The sequence below is a fragment of the Kryptolebias marmoratus genome, linkage group LG15 (assembly GCF_001649575.2).
Source record: "Kryptolebias marmoratus isolate JLee-2015 linkage group LG15, ASM164957v2, whole genome shotgun sequence".
NCBI lineage: Eukaryota > Metazoa > Chordata > Actinopteri > Cyprinodontiformes > Rivulidae > Kryptolebias > Kryptolebias marmoratus.
In genome coordinates, this window is record NC_051444.1 from 34,703,559 (window position 1) to 34,715,313 (window position 11,755).

General features: G+C 44.7%; 1 protein-coding gene across 5 annotated transcripts in view; it reads right to left on the bottom strand.

Moving 5' to 3' along the window:
* herc1 (HECT and RLD domain containing E3 ubiquitin protein ligase family member 1) overlaps nucleotides 1-11,755 on the bottom strand; it is a 133,192-nt gene that overhangs the window by 18,928 nt on the left and 102,509 nt on the right. For all 5 annotated transcript variants that reach the window (XM_037979943.1, XM_037979946.1, XM_037979945.1 and 2 more), the window contains exons 58-69: nucleotides 10,692-10,812; nucleotides 10,456-10,602; nucleotides 10,270-10,371; nucleotides 10,012-10,185; nucleotides 4,531-4,830; nucleotides 4,391-4,456; nucleotides 4,184-4,309; nucleotides 2,424-2,562; nucleotides 1,854-2,035; nucleotides 1,609-1,764; nucleotides 1,403-1,525; nucleotides 1,217-1,319 (exon numbers count right to left, since the gene is read on the bottom strand). In XM_037979943.1, coding sequence (XP_037835871.1) covers nucleotides 1,217-1,319; nucleotides 1,403-1,525; nucleotides 1,609-1,764; nucleotides 1,854-2,035; nucleotides 2,424-2,562; nucleotides 4,184-4,309; nucleotides 4,391-4,456; nucleotides 4,531-4,830; nucleotides 10,012-10,185; nucleotides 10,270-10,371; nucleotides 10,456-10,602; nucleotides 10,692-10,812 — 1,739 coding nt within the window. The remainder of the gene's footprint in view (nucleotides 1-1,216; nucleotides 1,320-1,402; nucleotides 1,526-1,608; nucleotides 1,765-1,853; nucleotides 2,036-2,423; nucleotides 2,563-4,183; nucleotides 4,310-4,390; nucleotides 4,457-4,530; nucleotides 4,831-10,011; nucleotides 10,186-10,269; nucleotides 10,372-10,455; nucleotides 10,603-10,691; nucleotides 10,813-11,755) is intronic.

Consider the following 11,755-nt stretch of genomic DNA (forward strand, 5'->3'; position numbering starts at 1 on the left):
TCATAAGGGGTCTTTGGGCTGCACTTCGTCGGGCCCCTCACCTAGGACCTGTCTGCCTTGGGTGACCCTACCAGGGGCATGAAGCCCCTGACAGCATAGCTCCTAGGATCATTGGGACACTCAAACCCCTCCACCACGATAAGGTATTATTAAATAGTATTTAATACTATTCTAATACTTGAGTTTTATGGCCACACAGGATTACTGTAAACCAACTGTGAGTTGTGAATAATGCAAATCAAAAAAGGAAGAATAAGAATGAGAACGTATAAGTATATAACAGGTCAAAATTATAGAAGAAAACTTAGTTTGCAGACACGTCTGATTTTGGAAATATTAGTTGAAGATGATTAAGAATGTGTTTAAGAGAATGGACAGAGGAAAAAATGAAGAAAAATCTGTTTTTCTCTTTACTGACAACAAACTTTGAAAAAGATCTGAAACCTAAAAGGTCTACTGATCGGAAACATTTAGCAGCTGTAGTTGTAACTGTTCCAAAACAAATGTTTGACAAACTAATTATCACATAAAATTCATAAAATAAAACAGTAGAAGATCAGAATGGTGGAACTTGACTGACTTCTGAAAAATTTATTTCAGTTTCTAAAAAATGTCAGCCTATGTGTTTGAACATTGTTTGTGGGTTCAAAAAAGGTTAAAAACAAAAACAACTGACTTCTATTCTGTAGTTTTAGACGTTTCACTTCTCATCCGAGGAGTTTTCTCAATTCAGAGATAGAGAGTGTGGAGTTGAGCTTTTTAGTTTGGATTGCTTGCAAGCAACCCAGCTTCCATCACATCTCAGCTTTAAAAGCTCTCAAACCTCCTGAGGTTACCTCTGTTGCCATTGAAGCCCAACATGGCTGAAATAACTAGGATGTGATAAAGGTTCATTAAAGTTCAAAGTTATGTGAAAACATATTTTGTGAATGATTTCAGCAACTTTTCTCACTGTATAAACATTATTATCACAAACAAGGTGGACTGGAACAATAATCCAGGCTGGGAATTTGATACCATCTCAGGCCACCACCACCTGATTAATGCAAACCACCAAGACAATTTGCAATATTTCAAGGAATGTTAGTTTTTTATATTGAATTAGTTCGGTATTGTATCTTCTTACAATAGTATTATTAAAGCTCTTTTTTGTGTTACTGTGTTTAGATTCTAAATCCAATATTGTGAAAGAGAGAGAACAGGAATGTAAGGGTACCTTGGCCAAATGTGTAAACTTTGCCATCTTTGGTTAAAGCCACAGAGAACTGAGTTCCACAGGCCACCTTCTTGATGCCTATCCCACACAGAACGTCCACTTTCTGAGGAGTTTAAAACACTGGCATTAAAAACACAAACGTCTCCAGCTCGGGCATTCCTCTTAAGGTGAAGCTCAGGGGTGTACCTGAGGAGAAGACTTGGCTGTGGAATTCCCCAGTCCCAGTTTTCCGTAGTCTCCATCACCGAAAGCCCAAACCATCATTCCATCGGCAGAGACAACCAACGTGTGGTTCAAACCACAGGCCACCTGAGGAAGAAGCAGAAGATGGCATGAGATCTGAACTTTCTCCCATCGTTCAAACTCCAAACAATTGTTCAAAAACTGCACACCTGTCCAACTTGGTAGCCCTCCAGAGCAGTGACCTTCTCTGGAAGTTTCTTGTTGGATGTGTTTCCTAGTCCCAGTCTGCCATAATCACCATTACCAAATGTAAAAAGTTTTCCATCAGCTGTCACCACTGCAGAGTGTTTGAAGCCACAAGACATCTGGATAGAAATGAACAAAGAATGTTCTGAGTCTGAGCTGAACAACAGATACATTCTTATTTTCCATCGATGCAGGATCAAACGCTGACCTGTACCACCTCCTCTCCCTGCAGCGCTTCGATCTGCCGCGGTCGGCGCTGCCGGTCACTGTTCCCATGACCCAGCTTGCCGTAGTCTCCGTCCCCCCAGCTGAACACTTCACCACTCTCTGTCAGAGCCATTGAGTGACCGTCGCTGCCGCACGATGTCACCAGCTGTGTCACAACGAAACCTGAAGAAAAAATGAGTCGGGGTAGAACTCACAGATCTTTACTAATCTGAGCTGCTTAGAAGCAAACAAAAATTTAAATGTGCTGTCCTCTCAGATTCTTTTATTATCAGAGTTAGATACTGGCACACAATTACGCTTATAAAACACCTATAAAGAGACATCTCTCTTCTGTCCATTTTTGTCATCTTCTAATCTTCAAGGTTTTAGAACCAAACTGTCGACTTGACCATAAAAACTGATCCAGAACCGAGCTCATTGTGGCTCTCATTTTACTCAAAGTTTGCACTTGATGCCTGTACATTTACAGTATGTTGTTTAAAACCCATGGGCCAGCGTGTATACAATAAGATTAGGGAAAAGAAAGTGAAGACAAAGGTTGCATCCTGACCTTGAAGAGCTGAGATGATGGTGAGGACGTGCAAGTCGTCTGAGTTTCCCTGACCCAGACGGCCATAGCTGCCCTCTCCACAGGCCAACACAGTCCCATTGGGCTGGATCACAAAGGTGCAGTTCTGACCACACACCACCTGGGGGGAAATTCAAAAGAAGATGTTACAAAGAAATCAAGTGGCCTGATAAGAAACTTTTGATTACTTGCCTAAGCCCAGTTCTCTGAGTAGCATCAATGAATGTGTCACTATGAGAACATCTCAAGCAGGACCTCATCAGATATTCCTATATCACACTGGCAGTCAGGACTGGCTGGTAACAAGCCTGTCACTACCAAGGAGGGTAGGGACTCTTCCTCTATATATAGGACCAGCACTGCACTGACAGTTTGTTTAAATACAGTATGCTGACCTCTTCCTTGCTAAGAATGAGCAAGGAGGTAGGCTTGATGAGACAGTCACTCATGCTACTCAGAGAATTGGGTTTACGCAAGCAATGTGAAGTTCTCTTTCATAGCAGTTATTTTGTGTTAGGGAAAATATAAACTCCCACATTGCGAAGCAGACATTGTATTGAAGACTAACTGCCTCACAGATCCTGCCATGCACAGCTCTCTAGAGCAGAAGGTGCCACACTGAGCACTAAAGAGGTCAGGGGTGGTGCTGCAACATCAAACTTGTAAAGCCAAGCAAATGTGTTGGGAGAGGCCCAACTTGCTGTGGCAATATCTTGACTAGGCACCTGTTTGCACAGGCCCCCGTGACATAGTGAGGCCTCCAGTTAAGTGGGCGTGCAAACCCTCTGGCAGCTGTGCCCCCCTAAAATTGTAATCCAAGGCAATTGTGACAATTTTTAAATGGAAAAAAAAACATTTTGAAATTGGTTCTGTGAATTATTCATTTAATGAACTACTTGATTGTTGAATTATTTTGCTTACAGTCATCTTCTTTGTCACTGTGCCCCAAACATTAGATAAGGGTTTTTGATTTTATTGTTATTCACTAACATGTATACATTTGTAAACATGAACATTCCATGTCCTGAGAGCCAGCTTCCGTAGCCGAGGATCAGACCGCCAAGGTCCCCGCCTTTGGCCACTACTTGTTCCACATTGCACCCGACCCCTTTGGCCCCTCCCATAGGTGGTGAGCCCATGGGAAGGGGGACCCACGTATCCTCTTCGGGCTGTGCCCGGCCGGGCTCCATGGGTGAAAGCCCGGCCACCAGGNGCTCGCCAACGTGCCCCACCTCCAGGCCTGGCTCCAGAGTGGGGCCCCGGTGACCCGCGTCCGGGCGAGGGAACACTGTGTCCAATAATTGTACTCGTCATAAGGGGTCTTTGGGCTGCACTTCGTCGGGCCCCTCACCTAGGACCTGTCTGCCTTGGGTGACCCTGCTAGGGGCATGAAGCCCCTGACAGCATAGCTCCTAGGATCATTGGGACACTCAAACCCCTCCACCACGGTAAGGTGGCAGCCCAGGGAGGAGCCCTTTCACAATTTAAAATAAATTTTCTACATTTGCTGCACTTCCTTTAAAAATCTCTGGATGTGTTTCTATTCCTATACAAATAAAATAAAACCTCTTGATGAGTTTCTCCTCTATAAATCAGAGCTCAAACTTCTGAATGTGTTTCTATTCCTGTAAAAATAAAACAAAACAGGACATATTCTTCTATAGTCATAAATGTGAAATAAAATCTCCAGATGTTTCTTTTTTTTAAAATGTAAAATAAACATGTGTTACTGGTTTGTTTACCTGCTGAGCCTGGGAGAAGGATGGGGCCATAGTTGGCACCAGGATGTTTCTGCCTGCCTCTGCCAGCTGACCGTGTCGCCCTGCGCCCCACAGGAAAACATCACACTTCCCCCCCAAGTGCCAGTCCTGTAAACAAAGCCAACAGGTGAACAACAGAAAATCCCACCTGCAACAGAAAACAAACAAACAAAAAGGTGATGGGTCTACCTCGGGACGGGAGATGGCCCAGGACATGATTTGTTCATCCATACCAGATGCCCATTTACTGTTATCCTGGAAACAAACAAATCATTAGGTAGACCTATGATTGTTATTTTACAATCTGCTGAGTCAGGAGCCTTCCTCACCATGACCAGAGCCACGTCCTCTTTGGGCACCGGCTCCAGGTCTGGAACGCTGAAGGATTCGGGGAAGGTGGCTCCTTGAGAAAGTGCCTCGGCTGCTTTCACTGTTGTGGAGAAACAGTCGAGCCATGCCCACTCGCTGGAGCTCCAAACAGCGGTGCCAGACTCTGGTGGACAGTGACGCAGATGAGGGGGCACAGGGGGACGGCACAGGAGCTGGTCCAAGTGGAGACCCACTGCCAGGGAGGCAAGGCACTGCATATAGGGGCTGTGAACAAGCTGCTCACCGCAGACGACGTGAGGCTGAAGGTGACATCAGGAGAAGACTATTTAAACTGTGCTAAACACAGTAAGGTCAGTAAATACAACAAAGTTAGTTTTATCAGACCTTTCTAAGGGAAACTTGGTATTTTCTGTTTTGGCTGTTTAAAGCCGCTACAGTCAGTCCTACGAAAATTCCTGATTGAATCCTTATTTCTTTATATTTTTCTTTCAAAGTGCCAGACTTTTCCATAATCTGTTGAACTGGTTCTAAGTAATATATAAACTGTGTTACCTATGGTATTTTTAATAGATTTGACTAAATAAATGAGAATAATTTGTGTATTCATTACAGGCTGCTGGTAACAAATGCCTTAAGATCCAAATAAAAACTGTTCTTTCATTTCCCCATCCTACTATTATTGTCTGTTTGCTCAAACCTCAGTTGTTTTTCATTCTTAGGTTTGCAGTGAATGCATGTGTTCTGTTCTGTTGCTGTAATAACTCCTCATCACCAGAGGGCACTGCTGTAACAACATGGGCAGAAGAGACTTTGCTCAAAAGATGGATAGAAGAATGCAGACAAAGCTGTGTTCTATATAATGGATTATCAGTAGTTGCTGGAATAAAGTTCTCATTCATAGCATTCATTTTGATGTCTCACTGAGGGATACACCCCCTATGCGTATTTCATTATGCCAATCCCGATTGGCTGGTGATTGCAACGCCTGCGTCACCAACCCTTTAAGTAGCTTGTGCTACAATGCAGCACCAGTCAAAAACCTCTTCTCGCTTCAAAGTTTATCTCTTGTGGAGGCTAGCTTAACTGTCCATAGACGGAGCTAATTTAGCTAACCCTTTGTCAGCAGGAGCTAGCTGCTGCGGCTCCAGCCTTCACCACAGACTACTGAGGTTAGTCTTCGGTATTGGCACACCAGCTAATACCAGTTCTCTTTCTGTGTTCTTCACACCAGACAGCACGGACTATTTTTTGTTAGCTTCCCGTCTTCCCTGAGCTGCTGGATGAAGTCGTGGTTTTCTTGAAGGATGTCCCGTTCAGTGATAAAACTCAGATACAAGGAGCCTCTTCTCTGGACTTTGAGGGCATGGAGAAGCTCGGTATGCACTGTATGCCTCCAATGGAGCCACTGGTTGCAGCCCACATGTGCCCACAGCTGCCAGCAACTTCCAGAATCCCCACACTGCCATTAAAGAATGACTGCTTCCAGTCTGCTCTGACTGAGCGAGCCTACAGAGCTGTGACTGTTGCTATTAAAGCGATCCATGTTTCCTCCATGCTCTCTGCGTACTTTGGGGGAAAATACAGTTTACCAAATGTGGAAGAGAACTGCAGAGTTTACTGTCAGCCAGGATCGTGTGTTAAGAGTGTTAAGTTGTTATTGCCAAGAACTTTCCAGAACAGTACTTAGGAAGGACATGTTGGAAGAGGTTGTTAATAATGTTAAGACAAGTCCTGGAAAACAGTGTGTTTGTTCCAGGTGAAGTGTGTTCTGTTTGGGGCGAGCTGACCCAGCTGCCTGGGCTGGTTTCCTGTAAGTGATGTAGGAGTTATGTAAACGTCTAACCAATCACAAACTGGTCAGAAATATGCAATACACACCAATGTATTCTGTCTGTATAAATACGCCCCAGATTCAAAGATACTTTGGGATTTTCTGTGGTATTTCTGAAGATGATAAGTTGTGACAATAAATCCCCCATGATCGGCAAAAAAGGAGAAGTGGTGATTGCCCGTTTATTTCTGTGTAAGACCTGCCTTTAAAACCTACAGTAGCAAGCTGAGCTGTGTGAGGACATGACAACCAAGCCTGACCCTGATGAGTCGCAATAAATTACTGTGATCACGGATATCTGCCTATATGTGCAGCGCTGTGCAGTCCAAGCCACAGGAAAATCTATGGGGATGATGGTGTTGCAGGAAAGAGGTAGGTGGCTCAATCTGACCAACCTGTCAGACAGAGACAAAGAGGACATTTTAGACATGCCGATCATGCCTGAGGGCATTTTTTGACTCCGCTTTAGCCTTCATGCAACAGCGGTGTGAGGCGCAGAAGGAGGACGAGGAGCTGTGCTTTTGCCTACCAAGGAAAACAAAACCTCCCCTCCACAGCGGCCCACGGCAGACCTTTACCCAGGCTGCATCAAGCTCTCCTAATTTTATATTCCCCAAATGGCCGAAGCCTCAAACCTCCCCAGTTGCCCTGCCTGGGCAGGAGGTGAGACCGACTTGGCCCTGAAAACTCAGACGTCAACAGCAGCTCCTTCAAGACAACCTGCATAGGCTTCCAGTCGTGTTTTTCCAGCCGGAGGAGGAGGAAGCTTGACTGCTGGGACAGCAAACTCTGTCCCACCTACAAATCACACAAGCACACACTCATGTTTGAAAATAACTCATGTTCCACTGCCGCATCCAGACCGAGGGTCAAGAGCAGAGTTAAAGACATTAAAGAAAATTAAACGGGCCAGTTATTTCTTCGCTCCTTGAGGTGGCTGCTGCCCCCTGCAGGCAGCAGCTTGTAACTGACTCGGTCAGTGCAGAGTCACCTCGCTTAGGCACAGTGCTGACTGCTTGCAACAACCCTACTCTGCCGGTAGATGGCCCCACAGTACAAGGTTTGGTAACTCACACATCCACACATCTCTCCTACGTCTAGTGTGTCGGGCAATTGGTTAACTTCTGTCAGCCTGAAAGATGCATATTTCCCCATATCGGTGTACCCACCACACAGGAAATACCTGAGATTCGCTTTTGAGGGCGTCTATTATGAATACACAGTGCTTCCCTTCAGCCTGTCCCTGAGCCTGAGAGTGTCTGTCCAATGTACCGAGGCAGCAATAGCACTGTTGTGAAAGCGGGGCATCTGGCTGGCCACTTACTTGGACAACCTGGCTCCTTTTAGCACGGTCGGAGCAGGAGGCTGTGACGTACATGTGCGTGGTCGTTCAGCACCTGCTAGATTTGGGCTTTCTGATAAATCACGAAAAGAATGTGCTTTCTCCGTTGCAGAGTATAAATTTCTGTGGCTTGCACTGGACTCACAGCCCGCCTGTCAGCAGACAGGGTGAACACGCTGAGAGGCTGCCTCGCATCTATCCGGCTGAACAAACTTGTTTCCGTCAGGTTGTGCCTGTGGCTGCTGAGATTGATGGTTTTAGCCATCCTAGCAGTTCCAATTGTCCACCTGCACATGAGGGATTTTCAGCGCGGGGGGGGGGGGCACTCGGACTGCACCCTGCATGTTATGGTGAGTGGACAGTGACAGTCACAGTGGAGTACGTTATGTCTCTGTGCCGTTGGCGTCACTCGTGTTTCCTGGTGTGGGGAGTGCCTTTAGGCTCCATTTTGTCATGGAAGGTGGTCACGATGGATGTGAGCTTGTCAGGCTGGGGAGGAATCCACGAGGGCCGGGGTGCCAGAGGTCTCTGCCGAAGGGACCTCCAGCGGTCTCTCATAAATTACCTGAAGCTCTTGGCAGTTTTTCCTCACACTGAAGCGCTTCCTCTTGTTCCATCAACTGATCTTATGGAGTAAGTATCTCCTGTCTCTCAGGGCTACCTATGTTCCAGGAGCTCTGAACCACGAGGCTGATCTGTTGTCCAGAGGCGCACCAATGTATGGGGATTGGGCCCTACATCCGGCCATAGTGAAACAGGTGTGGTCCCACTTCTGCCAGTCAAGGGTGGATCTGTTTGCTTCAAGGGAAAACGCAAAGTGCCCACTGTTCTTCTCAACAAGGTATGCCTCTTGGCGTGGTTGCTCTCACATACACTTGGCCGCATGTTCTGCGTTTCCCCCTTTCGCTCTGATAGCTCCCACTCTATCCAGAGTGAGACAGCACTGCCACACACTGATCCTGATAGTTCCACACTGGCCGACAATGCACTGGCTGGCAGAGATATATCAGCTCTTGAATGGACAACCATGGCAGTTCCCGCTGCACTGGAACATACTGTCTCATGCAGGGGGGGCGGTGTTTCACCCACACCCAGAGCGCCTGGTGCTATGAGCCTGCCCTGTGAGTGGTATAATTTAGACACAACAGGTCTTCCTCAGAATGTGATTTATACCATTCAGAGTGCTAGAGCACCCTCCACTCGGTCCCTGTATGACTGTAAGTGGAAGGTTTTTGAAGAGTGGTGCTCAGAGAGGGGACACCTCTCATTCCAGTGTCCAGTTGGGGTCATTTTATCATTCCTGCAGCAGTTGATTGACAAAAAGAAGGCCTTCTCTACAGTCTCTACAATATAGTAAGCATGTTTTGTGCTTAGTGAAAATATTAATATGATGCGAGCTGATTTATCCATGTTTACCAGTAAAATGATGCTATTAAATTCAGCATTAGATGTTTTGTTTTGTTGTTCCATGTAGTGATCCAACATGCAGCCTGTGCCACAAAAAGCACAGTACAGTACAGCATCTGTCTGTTTGTCAGAGTTCTCTGTTGTTATTCATTAGCCTGGAAGTGAGACGTGTGTTGGTGCTTTGTTTGCACTTTTTCATTTATGTTCATTTAATTTAATTGTAAATGTGACTTAAATTAGGATTCAAATTAGGTGCAGTCAATTAGTATTTATTTTAATTGTATTTTCGTTTAAAAAAGTATTTCAAAAGTTCCTTTTTGTAAAACTGTAGTTGTGTAAATATTTGACACAAATATCTTATAATATCACATAATAAATAGCCATATTTTCAACTTTCTGTCAACTTTAATCCTTTTTTTTTACTAAATCACGGTCGGCTGGCAAACAACCACCTACCACCGGGCTCAGCCTCTTTTTTGGAGGAAACCCTGAAATCCATAGATGGGTGAGTGAAAGAATGGGTGGAAGGGTTTGTTTTTAATGTCATACTGTCTTGTTTTATCATATGTAATGCTTTGTAAACTGCAGTAAGAAAATATTGTTTTTTTATTTTAAAAATGTGCCTGAAGATTTAGTTCAAAATTTGCTTAATTGAATCTATTTCTATACTGCCAGTTCACAACAAAAGCCATCTCAGGGCACTATACAATAGAGAAAAAAAATTCAAGTCATAAATCTAATTCAGATCCAAAATCTGATCTCACTGTTATTTTGTTTACTATGTGTCAACATGAGTCCAGCTCATCCTTTGTGTCTGAATGAGGTCAGAGTTAAAAACGTTCCTCTGACAATAGTCAGGATGAGGACTTTTGCTCAATAATGTCCAAAGTGAGTGTTTACCTTCTCGTATGTGTACTGTTCCTGCAGCATCAGGGGCAGCCTCTCCAGGAAGGCTCTCATGCAGGGTGCCATGTTAAGGCCAACCACGCCTTGCTTCTTGAGTGCCGTACGGCAGGTGGCTAGTACGTGATTGGATGCCACAAACTCCTTGTTGCAATTGACAACCAGAATATCCTGGAGATCAAAACGTGCACACACAAAAAAGATGAAGGCAATGAAGATGAGGAGTGGGAAAAAAAAAGAGGTAGATGTCTTCACCTTTGACCTGTTGGAGCACACAGCCACTCCGACATCTGGAATCCAGACAATGTTCTGGATGGCTCCTGAACCGGCCACTACGGTCTGAAGGACAGATCCGTCCTGTTAGATAGAAACACAAACATTAACTACTCGCAGGGGGTCATGAGTCTGGATGTATTTATTCCATGCAGCTGTGAGTCTTACCCGCAGAGACCAGATGTTCATCAGACCTCCCACCCCACCTGATGCCAGGGTCAGACCGTCAGGGCTGAAAGCCAACGTTCGCACCGGAGTGATGTGTCCCTTCAGCTGGAAAACGCATACAGCTCTGCCCTCAGACCATCTGGAAGACTGCAACACAACATCACAACTTCAGATAGTCCACAACACAATAAATATATTTTCCTCAGATATTCATTCATTTACTGATAAAAAGTTACCATTAACTGGGGCTTGGTTTCACTTTCCCACAATTCATCCGAGTCAGACAAATGGGATTCTGGAAAGTTGGAGATTTCTTGAGGAATGGTCCAGACGAAGACCAGGCCATTCTGACAGCATCTAAAAAAACAAACAAACAAAAAATCTGAGCCAAAATGTGCAAAAAGGAAAAAGATTTTTTTTTTTTTTTTTTAAATTGGAATATAATGTTCCTTGTATTATCTGGACACAAGTCAGGAGTTAAATAGGAGGAAGATTTCATCACATTTTACCAGATTCACCATTTTGATGAAAATAATTCAAGCTTTAATGCTGCAGAGAGTTTGTTTTTGTGAGGATTTGCCAAAACTTTCACTGTCAGTGGTTTGATTTGACTTATCTACTGAGACATTAAACAGCTGATTTTTTTATGTTATCTGTTCTGAATAAGCTTTGAACTGAGGAACTAATTAGGTTGATTGTTGTAAACAGGAAAGACATACTTTACTGTTTTTGTAGCAGCGTAACTAAAAATGGATGACACAATATAAAAATCGTCATAATTATTGTGTGAAATTTATAAAGATATTTAAAAAAAATGGATCCCAGATAGGCGCTTCGTAGAGTGGGAAAGAACAATATCCCAATATATCTGGCAGGGGAAAAAGGCAAGAGTGAGATATAGTACGCTGCAGTTAAAGAAAGAGAAAGGTGGACTAGGTCTTCCTAATCTACAGGTCTACTACCTTGCAACTCAATTAAGACCAGTACTCTGTCTATCCTCTCCACTTTACAGTGCTAAGTGGAAAGATTTGGAAAAAGCAACAGTGGAAGAAATACCACTAATATCAGTACTAATGGGCGGCAGTGGCTCAGGAGGTAGGGGTTTGTCCTGTAATCGGAGGGTTGCTGGTTGCTGGTTCAGGCCCCCGCTCCGGCTGTCTCAGCCGTTGTGTCCTTGGGCAAGACACTTCACCCGCCTTGCCTACTGGTGGTGGTCAGAGGGCTCGGTGGCGCCGGTGTGATGGCAGCCTCACTTCTGTCAGCCCGCCCCAGGGCAGCTGTGGCTACATTGTAGCTTACC